At 53.4% G+C, this 12939-nt stretch overlaps 1 protein-coding gene across 4 annotated transcripts; it reads left to right on the forward strand.

Annotated features, from left to right (window-relative positions):
- Positions 1 to 70: 70 nt before the first annotated feature.
- FOXM1 (forkhead box M1) lies at positions 71 to 12548 on the forward strand. 4 transcript variants are annotated; one of them, XM_061204559.1, is made up of 9 exons: positions 71 to 172; positions 1955 to 2503; positions 3100 to 3251; positions 3966 to 4157; positions 5170 to 5298; positions 5914 to 5958; positions 6502 to 6571; positions 6717 to 6892; positions 10581 to 12548. In XM_061204559.1, exons 2-9 carry the CDS (start codon positions 2002 to 2004, stop codon positions 11589 to 11591), a joined length of 2277 nt encoding a protein of 758 aa, XP_061060542.1. In that variant the 5' UTR covers positions 71 to 172; positions 1955 to 2001; the 3' UTR covers positions 11592 to 12548. The 4 variants fall into 4 exon arrangements, with proteins under 4 accessions (XP_061060542.1, XP_061060545.1, XP_061060544.1 ...); XM_061204561.1 differs by lacking the exon at positions 71 to 172 and adding an exon at positions 493 to 514; XM_061204560.1 differs by lacking the exon at positions 71 to 172 and adding an exon at positions 1293 to 1321.
- Positions 12549 to 12939: the final 391 nt, after the last annotated feature.

Below are 12939 nucleotides of genomic sequence, written 5' to 3' on the forward strand. Positions count from 1 at the left end.
ACAAACTGAAAGCTTCAGAGCGGGACCCCACCCCCGGCCCCGACCCGGGACTCCCCCCCCCCCTTCCCGGGATCCCGGGATTCCCCGCCCCGCAGCCGGGGTCGCGGCCCGGCCCGCAGGTGGGAGCAGCGCGGAGCCTCCCGGAGCCGGCGCGTCCGGCGGTGCAAGCGAGGTGAGTGGGCGGCGTGCGAGAGGCCGGGGCCGGGAGGACGCTGAGGGGGCTCCGGACGGGGCTGGCGACGGTGCGCGGCGCTGCTGCATCCAGCCTCCCGGCCCTCCTCATCTCTCCCGCTGAGCGCCCCCGGCCTTCCCCCGGGAGGAGGGGCGGCCAGCTTGCTCCGGCAGACTGCGGCTGGGGTCCCTCTGAGCTTACTGCGCTGGGAGCCGAGGCCGACCTGCTCGCACACTCCCCTGAACCCCGTTGCTCTCACCTCTAGGCCTCCACTCCGCCCTTTCCCAGGACCCTCCTCCGGGTTCCGGAGACCCCCGCAGCCTAGCCCTGGTCTGGATGTGGGTGAGTCCCGGGAGCCGCTCCGGAAGTCTCCGGGCTAGAAGGTGTTGGCAGTGGTAGCAAGAGGCTGGTCAGAGTAGAAGGGAAAATTAAGCTTTAGACCAGGAAGATATCTTTTGCGGGTGGGGAGCGAATACTAGTATCTACTGATTGATGGGTGGAGGGAGGGAGGCCGGAAGAGATAGGAGGTGGAAGTAAAACTGAGATTTGAAGGTAGAGGAAACCTAGATATACAGGAAAAGGAGGCAGAGTGGAGAGGGTCTGTGGATTCTAAGCATATGGCAAATGTCAGACGAGTGTGACAATCAATTTTAGGGAGATGGCAGATATCCTAAAAAAGGGACAGCCCGTTCCTCTGTCCCTCAGAGTACCTCTCAGTAGAATTTCACAACTTCACACAATGGTAGAGTATTCCACAGATCTGTTAAAATAAAAAAACACAATTTTTAAAAGATAAAACAGTTTTCCTTAACACTACAAAACCACCTTAGCACACTGAAGATAGCACAGTCTGTTAGTCAGGAGACAGGGATAACAGTCTTGGTTCTGGAAGAGAAATTAAGCGATACAGTAACATGCTTAGAAAGTCAAAATATGAATAAGCACATGCAAGTACTAAAATGTCACTATATAAATAGTTTGCAAATTGTAAAAGAAAAATGTATTTTTTTTTTTAAGAAAGGCAAGGATAATAACCCGTGAAATGATGTCACCCCTTAGCGTTACCCTGGGCCTTGAGTAGAGCAGTTTCCCTCTTATCTGAGGTCTTGTGAGCTGGAAGATGATTTCTTCAGTGGTGTGACAATAATGGTACAATCCGCCTTTTTCCTCTGATTCTGTGGGCTCAGATCCTTTAATTTATAAAGTAAGATGGTATAAAAAATATGTGGTCTACGCTAGAATGGATTATGGGATCAGAGTCTTGTCAGGCTGTCCTATTCCAGCGTTCCCGTCCCAACAGTCACTGCAAGTGATCTGTGTTACAGTAGGAAATAAGAGACATTTCCACATTTTTGTAGCTTCCCTATTTATTTCTGTAGCTAAACATTCTTTTTTGGCCACACCGCGCGGCATGTGGCATCTTAGTTCCCTGACCAGGGATTGAACCCTCACCCTCGGCAGTGAAAGCACCAAGTCCTGACCACTGGACCGCCAGGGAATTCCCAAAACATTCTTAAGCTCCTAGAGCTTTGACTATGTTGACCTACAGCCAACCTAATCCCACTTTCCCCCTTTGAATTTCTTCTGTTTGCTTCAGTTTTAACTTTTGTCAGTAGAACTCATCTCCTTATTGTCTGTGGTCTTTACAAAGCCCCAAGGAGTATTCACCTGGGCCTGTGGGCTCATGCTCCTGGTCATGTGATGAGGAAGACCCCTCCCTAACAGAACCTCCTTCTCAGCCTGATAAACCTCTGACCTCCTGCTGCCCCTTGCACTTTCCAGGGTCCATGCTTGTCATTCTCAATGGAGAGTGAAAGCACAGATTCATAATGAAAACCAGCCCCCGTCGGCCATTGATTCTCAAAAGACGGAGGCTGCCCCTTCCTGTTCAGAATGCCCCAGGTGACACATCAGAAGAGGAGCCTAAGAGGCCCCCTGCCCAACAAGAGCCTGCTCAACCGCAGGCCTCCAAGGAGGTGGCAGAGTCCAACCCCTGCAAGTTTCCAGCCGGGATCAAGATCGTTAACCACCCGACCATGCCCAACACCCAAGTGGTGGCCGTCCCCAAGAATGCCAATATCCAGAGCATCATCACAGCACTGACTGCCAAAGGAAAGGAGAGTGGCAGCAGTGGGCCCAATAAATTCATCCTCATCAGCTGCGGGGGAGCCCCCACTCGCCCTCCAGGACCCCAGCCTCAAGCCCAAACCAGCAGTGATCCCAAGAGGACAGAAGTGATCACCGAGACCCTGGGACCAAAGTCTGCAGCCAAGGACGTGAATCTTCCTAGACCACCTGGAGCCCTTCCCGGGCAGAGATGGGAGAACTGTGGTATGTGGTCTGTAAGGCAAAGGGGTGAGGAGCCAGCCTTCCCTCTCTGGTGGTGAGGACTGCAGTCCGCCACACTGATGCTTAGGACACACAGGCGTCTGACCGAACCGGGAGAAAGTCTTGCCTTTCTTCATCCTAAAACCTTGACCCGGCTCCTTTGGGCACTGTCAAAGGGGTTGCAATGTAATTTAGCATTTCTACTCCCTTCTTTACATTGGAAAAGGATTTGTTTATCGTTTCTAGTTATCCTCTGCATTGACCACATAAGGAAATAGGAATCTTTCTCCATCTTAATGAAGGAGAAAGCATGAGGAGGAAAAGTGACTTTCTTTGTTGAGATGCTCAATCATGCTTTTGTTAGGTTGCCTTGACTGGTCTCTAAGGCTCAGTGTGGCTCAGACTGAAATGCAACTTGAACTGTGCTCCTGGATTTCTCCCGAAATCCTAATGGGGCAGAGTACCCGAGAGGCCACCGTAGAGTCAGCATGTGCTCCCTGTCCCTCAGGGCAGAGGTGATCCCTAACTGCCAACTTCACTGGGCCTGCTGGGCTCGGGATCAGGCAGCTAAGCGGCGTCTTGGGTTGTTTCCCCTGTAGCTGGCGGCGAGGCAGCCGGCTGCACGCTAGACAACAGCTTGACCAACATCCAGTGGCTTGGAAAGATGACCTCCGATGGGCTGGGCTCCTGCAGCATCAAGCAAGAGGTGGAGGAAAAGGAGAATCGTCACCTGGAGCAGAGTCAGGCTAAGGTGAACTGTCCCGTCACTCACTAGGGCAGTCAGAGCCGGAGCAGGGAATTTCTAAGAAGGGAAATCAAGTGGCCTGTGGAGTAGAATTTCCAAGTTCTGGTATTAGCACTCACTTAGTGTGATTCTATATAATTTGGAGCTCCCTTTCTACCTGGGATCTTCCCCCCCACCTCCCTCGCCCCTATCTGTGAAATTTCCTTGAGGGCAGACTCCTCTGGCCCACTCTGTACCCCATCAGCACTGGGTTTAGTACCGTGCCATTGAAAGGAGATGGGTTTATTCACATCACATCAGGAGTAGGAGTCAGACTAAGACCTAGGTCCCTCGATGCTCAAGTCTGAAAAATGGGTGTAGTTTTAACATACAGTTGATGCTTTAAGAGTCATAATATGTACCCAGACTTTCCTGAGAGGTTTCAACTGACAGAGACTGGACTTCTAATTATTATTGGGCGATATCTTCAAAAAAATGACCGATGACAGAGAAGTGGTTCTACGTTTGGAGACTGGATTAGATCACCTCTAAGATTCTTCCTAACCCTAAAATTTTATTCTGTGGAATAGTGGTCTTAGATGATTTGTTTCCAGTACAATTCTATGGGATAAAATGTTTCTCTAGGGGATGTTCTTTGGGGTGGGGTGGGGCGGGGGAGGTCTTGTGAACTCTCCGTGTCATTGCCTTTTCTCTTTCCCTTTGGCTTCTCGGAACGCTCAGGTTGAGGGGCCCCCGGGAGCATCGGCATCCTGGCCGGACTCCGTGTCTGAGCGGCCACCCTACTCTTACATGGCCATGATACAATTCGCCATCAACAGCACGGAGAGGAAGCGCATGACCCTGAAAGACATCTACACTTGGATCGAGGACCACTTCCCCTATTTCAAGCACATCGCCAAGCCAGGCTGGAAGGTACCGTGTCCTGTAACAGCCACAGTCAAGGTCAGTCCGGCCCGATAGTTTGTCTACACGGAAGGGCAGTAGTCTGTGTCTGGTGCAGAGGGAGCAGTTAAGTGCCAAGGATGCTAGAACCTTCAACAACCGTATCTTTTGGATTGGGACTCGATCCTGCCGAATCCAGACAAAATCATCACTAACAGCCCTGTAACCACTTCATCTGTCGCTACCCTGGGTTGATGGAGACTCTTCAGTGCAGCACAGAGCCCCCTTCTGTGCTACACTGAACAGCAGCTGGAGTGACTAAGTAGCTTTGTGGAAAGATATTAATGAAAAAAAAAAATCTGTAAGCCTCACGATCCAAAGATTCACCTTCTGTAAAGTCACATCTCTTCTCCAGAAGGCGGGGATCTTCTCTTCCTCCTGCTCATGGGAACACAGATGCCTGGGAGCCATAGCTCACACGGGACTCAGAGCCACAACGTAGGTGCCCCGACAGATGCTCTGTCCCAGGCCAAGGGGCTTTTGTATTGTTTTCCCCACAGCAGGACAATTAACCTCACACTCACCTCAACTGAATTCCCCAGCATCATAATTTTTTTTTTTTTGGCCATGCCACGTGGCTTGCGGGATCTCAGTTCCCCGACCAGGGATTGAACCCGGGCCACAGTAGTGAAAGCCCAGAATCCTAACCACTAGGCCACCAGGGAGCTCCCTGGCATCATAATTTCTTCACTCGCCTCTCTGGCTACTGGTTATCACCCACAGCCTCACTCCTCTTTCCCAGCCCCTGACAGCTGTCCAGGTCTCTGCTTTATCACCACCTCAGGAATGGCCCCAGGCTCTGTCCCCACTGGACAGACGGGTTGGTGGCTCAGGTTGCCAGCTCTGCCATGCGGAGTGTCACAGGAGCTGCCAATAGGCAAGGTCACAGGGACACAAAGCCTGGGCCTGATTTCCTTGGGGGACATCGGCGGTGGTGTTTCCAAAGCCAAAGTAGCTGATGAGTGGCATCCTCTACTTTCAGAATTCCATCCGCCACAACCTCTCTCTCCACGACATGTTTGTCCGCGAGACGTCTGCCAACGGCAAGGTCTCCTTCTGGACCATTCACCCCAGTGCCAATCGCTACTTGACACTGGACCAGGTGTTTAAGGTAAGCATCCTGGTTTTGTCCAAATAGGGCCAGTGTTGGAGGTCATGAGATCCATCGCAAAAGGAAAGAAGTCCTCTTGGGATGAGCTTATCCGATCGGGGTAGAGTTAAAGGCCAGCCAGCCCGTAAGGGATGGCACACTTCTCTGCTAGACCAGGCCACAGAGAGGACTCTCTGATCCCAAAACGGGACCTCCTGGGCAGTGTTGCCCTGTGGTAAGAACTGCCTGGAACACTTGTTAAAATACAGCCTCCTAGGCCCCTCTCTTGGGGCTTCTGACTCCGAAGGCCTGGGTTGGGCCCAGGAATATGTGTTTTTAGCAAGAATCTCAGGTGATTCTTACAGAGAAAGTCTGGGAAACCTGGTTTTTAAAAAGCCTTTCTTTAGGCCGGAGAGCAGAAACGAAGCCCCCAGAATCTCTTGTCAGAAGCGATTGCTTTGGAGTTTCAGAGTGCCCATAAGGGTGCCGCTAGCTGCCCTCGTTCTCCTGGGAGGGACCGTTGTTGAGGGTGGCCCTCGGCGTCCATCAGGAATAGGTTTGCCCAGTCTGGTCAGCTTGACTGCACCGGTGGTAACTTCGTCTCGTTTCTCTCCCACGATGCCCGACCACCACCAGCCACTGGACCCAGGGTCTCCACAATCGCCCGAGCACTTGGAATCAGTAAGATTCTTTCCCTCCCGCTCGGGGCTCGGCCTTGTTTCCTTTCCACGCTCAGCATGGCTTCGGTGACAGGGACAAGACATTAGCAGGAAAGGGAGCCTGTGGCTGGGTGCCTGCCAGCCCTGAACGCAGAGCACCTGAGCTGGGTGTTCAGGACACGTGACCGCCACCTCCTCCCGCTCCCATGGGCTCATCACGGTGCCCCAAGCAGAGCGGCGCGTGACAGGAGGACCCGCCATAGTCTCCCTGCAAGATGGTGACCACGGTGCATGGCACGGGCCTGGAGGGCGGCCGTCTTTGCTCTCACTTCTCTACCTGGCTTTTCTCTGCCCCTCATAGAGCTCCATGCTTTGCATCCCAGGGGTGAGGACACGTGGATGAGGTGGTAGGACCGCCCGCTGCCGTGTGTCTGTGCCACCACCTGCCCAGGGCCAGGCGGTCGGTTCGCTCCATGCCCGGTACTGGAGCAGCTGGTGGGGTCGCCTGCCTCGTCCCCCTGCGTCTCTGACCCGGTCTCCTTCTCTCCCTCTCTGCCCCAAACAGCAGCAGAAACGGCCCAACCCTGAGGTCCGCCGGAACGTGGCCGTCAAAACCGAACTCCCCCTGGGTGCACGTTAGTATGGGGGGCCTGGTCCCGGGGGCGCACCTGTCGGGAGCAGACCCGGGGGTCCCAGCCCAGGGGAGGAGAGCAAAGGTCCCATAGCCTGGAAGGGGCCTGTCCCTGGACCCTGCTCCTGACCCGTCCCGGTCCCTCCCAGGGCGGAAGATGAAGCCTCTGCTGCCACGGGTCAGCTCGTACCTGGTGCCCATCCAGTTCCCAGTGAACCAGTCCCTGGTGCTGCAGCCCTCCGTCAAGGTGCCGTTGCCCCTGGCAGCCTCACTCATGAGCTCGGAGCTCGCCCGCCATAGCAAGCGAGTCCGCATCGCCCCCAAGGTCAGTGCCTCGGGTTCTCTCTGAGCAGAGACTCCAGTCAATTACAGATTCTGCCACGTGTCCCTTGAGAAGCTTGTACGTCTAGTTGGTAGACAAGGCACCGATACCAGGGAAAATGCAACAGCATTATAAGAGCTAAAAAGGAACCTGCTGTATGATGTAAGGGATGTTGGAAGGCCCACATGTGCCTGATGAGTTTATAAGAGTTCAGACAAGGGTGATTATAACAGATGGGCTGGGACGGTTCAGGAAGCGTTCACAAGGGAAGGAGGCTTTACAAAGTAGATTTGGGCAGCAAACAGGTGTGGAGAGGGCCTTTTTTTTTTTCTTTTTTTAATTTTTATTTATTTATTTTTGGCTGCACCACGCAGCCTGCGGGATCTTAGCTCCCCGACCAGGGATCAAACCCTCACCCGCTACACTGGAAGCGCAAAGTTTCAACCACTGGACCACCAGGGAGGTCCCTGGGGAGGGCTTTGTAATGGGCGTGCCCTGGAGGCCCCCAGTAACAACGGTATAGTGATGGGCCAGTCTAGCTCTGGGCTTCTCAGCCTCCATACAGCTGACATTTAGGGCTGGATAATTCTTTGTTCGGGGTGGAGGGGTGCTGCCCTGTGCACTGAAGGGTGTTAGCAGCGTCCCTAGTCTCTCCCCACCAGATGTCGGGAGCACCGCCTGGTGTGACAATTAAAATGTCTCCAGGTGTTGCCAGATGTCCCCTGGGGGGTGGTCTAGCTCGAGGGGTGAGGACAGTGAGTTAAGACCCTGCCGTTTCGTAGAGAAGGATTTGTGAGCAGGAGCTGGCCTGTAACAAGTACAGGCAGGGCCCCTGTGCCCCCTATTCTGAGATGGAAGTAGCAGGGGCTCCAGATAAAGAGCCTTGGGTTTGCTTTCGTTTTTTGTTTTTGTTTTGTTTTGTTGCTTTTGTTTTTTTGGTTTTTTGGGGTTTTTTTGCCGTACCACACAGCATGCGGGATCTTAGTTGCCGGACCAGGGATCAGACGCATGCCCCCTGCAGTGGAAGCATGGAACCTTAACCACTAGACCGCCAGGGAAGTCCCTGTTTTTGCTTTTGTTTTTTTAATTAAAAAAATATCATTTTAATGTACATAAAAGTATATTTACCAGCATAGATAATTTTACATAAATGCATTCATGTGATTGTAGCATGTACACTGTTTTTGTTTCAATGCAGTCTTTTTCATCTCCTTTTCTTCTTTTTGCTTCCCCTCGCCTCACCTTCACCCGTGTCACCCCTGCTCCCCGTGATAAGCCATGTTGACAATTTAGCATGCTTTCTCCCATTTGTTCATGCTCTTAGTATATTCTGCATACACCGATCGCCATAACCATGTTATACATGCACACACCACACGCAGCATTGAAAATAGGATCGTATCACACACACTTTTTTTTTTCTAATTTATTTATTTTATTTTTGGCCGCGTTGGGTCTTTGCTGCTGTGTGCAGGCTTTCTCTAGTTGCGGCGAGCGGGGGCTACTCTTCGTTGCAGGGCGCGGGCTTCTCATTGCGGTGGCTTCTCTTGTTGCGGAGCACGGGCTCTAGGCGCGCGGGCTTCAGTAGTCGTGGCGTGTGGGCTCAGTAGTTGTGGCTCGCGGGCTCTAGAGCGCGGGCTCAGTAGTTGTGGCTCACGGGCTTAGTTGCTCCGCGGCATGTGGGATCTTCCCGGACCAGGGCTCGAACCCGTGTCCCCTGCATTGGCAGGCGGATTCTTAACCACTATGCCACCAGGGAAGCCCTACACACACTTTCTGCCCCAGGGAAATTCTCCCAAGTCACTTGGCATCACTTTATTCATTGTTTTTTGTTTTTTACTTTTTTGAGGGTTTTTTTTGTTTTTTAATTTTATTTTTTGGCCGTGGCAGGTGGCATGTGGGATCTTAGTTCCCTGACGAGGGATCGAACCCACACCCCCTGCAGTGGAAGCGCTGAGTCTCAACCACTGGACTGCCCGGGAACTCCCTAATGCATTGTTTGTTTGCTTTTTTTAAATTTATTTATTTTTGGCCGCATTGGGTCTTTGTTGCTGCGCACGGGCTTTCTCTAGTTGCGGCGAGCGGGGGCTACTCTTTGTTGCAGTGCGCGGGCTTCTTATAGTGGTGGCTTCTCTTGTTGCGGAGCACGGGTTCTAGGCGCGCGGGCTTCAGTAGCTTGGTAGTTGTGGCTCGCGGGCTCTAGAGCACAGGCTCAGTAGTTGTGGCGCACGGGCTTAGTTGTTCGGCGGCATGTGGGATCTTCCCGGACCAGGGCTCGAACCCGTGTCCCCTGCATTGTCAGGCGGATTCTTAACCACTGCACCACCAGGTAAGCCCTGCATTGTTTTTTAATGGCTACATAATATTCCATGGTGCGGCTCTGCCGTATGTTTTCCAACCATTCCGCTTGCACGGGCACATTATGTTTTCTAGTTTTTTTTGCCCTATGGCAAACATTGCAATAAATATCTCTGCAAGTATCTTTCTTACTAGTGTTTTTATTTCTGTGGGATAGAGAACCAGACAAGAGATTGCTGAGTGAACAGTTATTTTAAAGTTTATTAAATATTGCAAGATTGGCTTCCAGAAAAATCTGTGATAATTCACACATCCACCAACAAGACCTATGTTTGCCAGCCATGGGTGTTATCAGTCTTTTTAATATTTGCCCCTCTGCGGTGTATGAAGGACAGCTCCTTGTTTCATTTTATCTTCCTTTGCTTATCGGTAAGTCAGCACCTGTTCCCTGCGTTTGGTCACTGGGAATTTTTCACTGTGAGATGCTTATTTATGGACCTGGCCCATCTTCCTACAGGGTTTTGCTAATAATTTGTGATTTCTTTGTTATTAAAATATTAACCTGTCTTTTAAGATATTTTTTACTTCTGTTGTTTGCTTCTTAACTTTGTTTATGGTCTCCTTGCCACAGAAAGATTTTACATTTTTATGTAGTCAAATATGTCTCTTTTCTCTTTTACAGCTTCTGGGTTTCCAGTCTTGGTTAAGAAGTTCACCCACCCCCTCAGATTGTACATGTAGTCTCCTAGATTCTCTTTCAGGATTTGTATGGTTTTAATTCTTCTGTTTAAGTCTGTGTATATGGTATGAAACTACCATCCAGTTTTATTTTCTCTCGGATGGATACAAATTATGCCAGCACCATAGGGAACGCTCTTTTTCTTTTTTTTTTTAATTTTATTATTATTTATTTAATTTATTTATTTTTGGCTGCGTTGGGTCTTTGCTGCTGTGCGCGGGCTTTCTCTAGTTGCGGCGAGCGGGGGCTACTCTTCGTTGCGGTGCGCAGGCTTCTCATTGCGGTGGCTTCTCTTGTTGCGGAGCACAGGCTCTAAGCACGCGGGCTTCAGTAGTTGTGGCTCGTGGGCTTAGTTGCTCCGCGGCATGTGGGATCTTCCCAGACCAGGGCTCGAACCCGTGTCCCCTGCACTGGCAGGCGGATTCTTAACCACTGCGCCACCAGGGAAGCCCAGGAAACGCTCTGTCCTTTACCCCCAGAATTGAACTACCACCTTCATCATATAGTCTCATATTTCATAGTCTTTAAGACTTTAAAAAGACAAAAAAGGATCAGTACCAGTATGTCACTTGTCTTAGTCATGAACTTGTGTCCCACCTGCTGCCTGGTTGAATCTCCAGACCTGGCTTTCACCTTAACCTGCTTCCCTTCCAGGTGCTGCTCGCGGACGAGGGGGTCACCCCTCTGCCCACGGCAGGACCAGTGAAAGCGGAGAAGCTCCTCCTTGGAGAAGGGCTGTCTCCTCTGCTTCCAGCCCAGTCCATCAAGGAGGAAGAAGTCCAGCCTGGCGAGGAAACGCCACACTTAGGGAGACCCATCAAAGTCGAGAGCCCGCCCCTGGAAGAGTGGCCCTCGCCCTGCCCATCTGTCAAGGAGGAATCGTCCCCCTCCTGGGAGGATTCGTCCCGCTCCCCCATCCCCAGGCCCAAGAAGTCCTACAGCGGGCCCAGGTCCCCAGCCCGCTGCGTCTCTGACCTGCTTGTCATCAAACGCAGGGAGAGGAGGGAGATGAGCCGGTCTCGAAGGAAACAGCACCTCCTGCCCCCCTGTCTGGACGAGCCGGAGCTGCTCTTCTCCGAGGGCCCTGGGGCGTCCCAACAGGCCACAGCGGGGTCCTCGCGGCCTGCCTCCCAGCTTGGCTCCTCCCAGGAGGAGGGCGGGCCTTTCAAGACACCTATTAAGGAGATGCTGCCCATCTCCTCCACTCCGAGCAAATCTGCCCTCCCTGTGACCCCCGAACCCTGGAGGCTCACGCCCCCGGCCAAAGTGGGGGGGCTCGATTTCAGCCCCGTACGAACCCCCCAGGGTGCCTTTGGGCCCCTGCCGGACTCGCTGGAGCTGGCGGATCTCAGCACCACCCCGCTGAAAAGCGTTCCCCTCTTTGACTCCCCCCGAGAGCTCCTCAATTCCGAGCCCTTTGACATCACCGCTGACCCCTTCAGCGGCTGTCCCCCCTCAGATATGGAGGTCCCCAAGCCAGGCTCCTCCGAGCCGCAGGTTGCCGGCCTCTCGGCCAACCGTTCTCTGACAGAAGGCTTGGTCCTGGACACGATGAATGACAGCCTCAGCAAGATACTGCTGGACATCAGCTTCCCCGGCCTGGAGGAGGACCTGCTGGGCTCCGACGACGTCAGCTGGGCTCAGTTCATCCCCGAGCTGCGGTAGAGACGGGACCCGCACCGCTCAAGCCGGCGGCTCTCCGGGCGCTCGTGGGAATGGCCTTCCGAGCCCTCTGCGCCGGGACAGCAGGCGGGGACCGTCTGCTCCTCCAGCCCCACCTGGCCTGGTGACGCCAAGGCAGGCGTCACGCCAGAGCCGCCACTGGGCCTTCTGCAAGCCGCGAGGTCCTGGTGACCAGTCTCCGTGCCACCCACTCCCCAAGAGCATCTGATTCCTCCCTCCCTACTAGGAGCTGAGGGTGGGAACAGCAAACACAAGGGTGAAAAGACATGAGGAGCCCCCCCACCCCCGACTGTTTCCGTCTGTGCCCAGCCACCCCCCACCTTCCCTGCTCCGGGCAGGGTGGCCCTTGTAAATGGTGTATATGTTCCTAATTATCCTCTAATTATAAATGTAAACCTATCTCCTTAGATCATTATCTAGAGACTGCCAGAAGGGGGCTAGGATAATGAGGAGGTTCAGTTTGCTTCTGTTACTTGCTTTTGGTTCCTGCGGTAGGGAGGGCTGCAGTGCACGGTTCCTTCCAGGCCCCTCCCTCGAGGGTTCCTCACTGTAGGCGCCCCGATACGCGAGTCTGCCTGCCAGCATCCCTCCTACTGCCCCTGCCTCCCACCTGCCCACGTTTCCAAGTCAGCTTTCCTGCAAGAAGAAATCCTGGTGAAAGGGTCTCTTATTATGGGTCAAGAGTGGGGCGGGGGCGTGGAGGCACCTGTAGCAGAGTGGGTTCCCAGATGTGCCCGAGAGACGTTTCTCTGATAAGGTCCCTAATCATGCCAGAGAGACGAGTTAGGAGGCGGAGGCCGGCTGGCCTGTCTGTCTGCCTGTCTGAGCTGGCACCACAGCTTTGCAGAGAGCCGCCCTGGGCCCCAGCTGACCGTGTGCACAGCCCCCAGCTCCAAAACACTACTGTAACTACCTACTCAATAAAGCCCAGGGGCACATGCTGGTCTGTGGCGTGCTGGTGTCTGGTCCCTACAGCGTGAGGGGCGTTGGGAAGGAAAGTGGGTGACGATGAAAATGGTTGTGACGGGGAAGATGCAAGGTTTGAAGCCAACACGGAGCCCTGGAAGGAGAGTGCAAAGGGCCGTGGCCCGGTCACCTCCCTCCCTGGCCCTGGCACGTCCATCCTCCCAACTCAGCAGTCAATCGGCAGTTTTCCCAGTGCCGGGCCTGCACAGTCAGCCTCTTTTGGGGACCTCTGAACCTGCTGGGTCACTTAGGCCTTCCAGGGCTCCCTGAAGAAAGGCCTACCCAGGGGCACCCGCCCACCAACATTAGGGAAGGATGGGCCCAGTTACAGGCGCCTCATGACCACCTCCATCCCCAACCCGAG

This window comes from Eubalaena glacialis, chromosome 11 (genome assembly GCF_028564815.1).
Source record: "Eubalaena glacialis isolate mEubGla1 chromosome 11, mEubGla1.1.hap2.+ XY, whole genome shotgun sequence".
NCBI classification, from domain to species: domain Eukaryota; kingdom Metazoa; phylum Chordata; class Mammalia; order Artiodactyla; family Balaenidae; genus Eubalaena; species Eubalaena glacialis.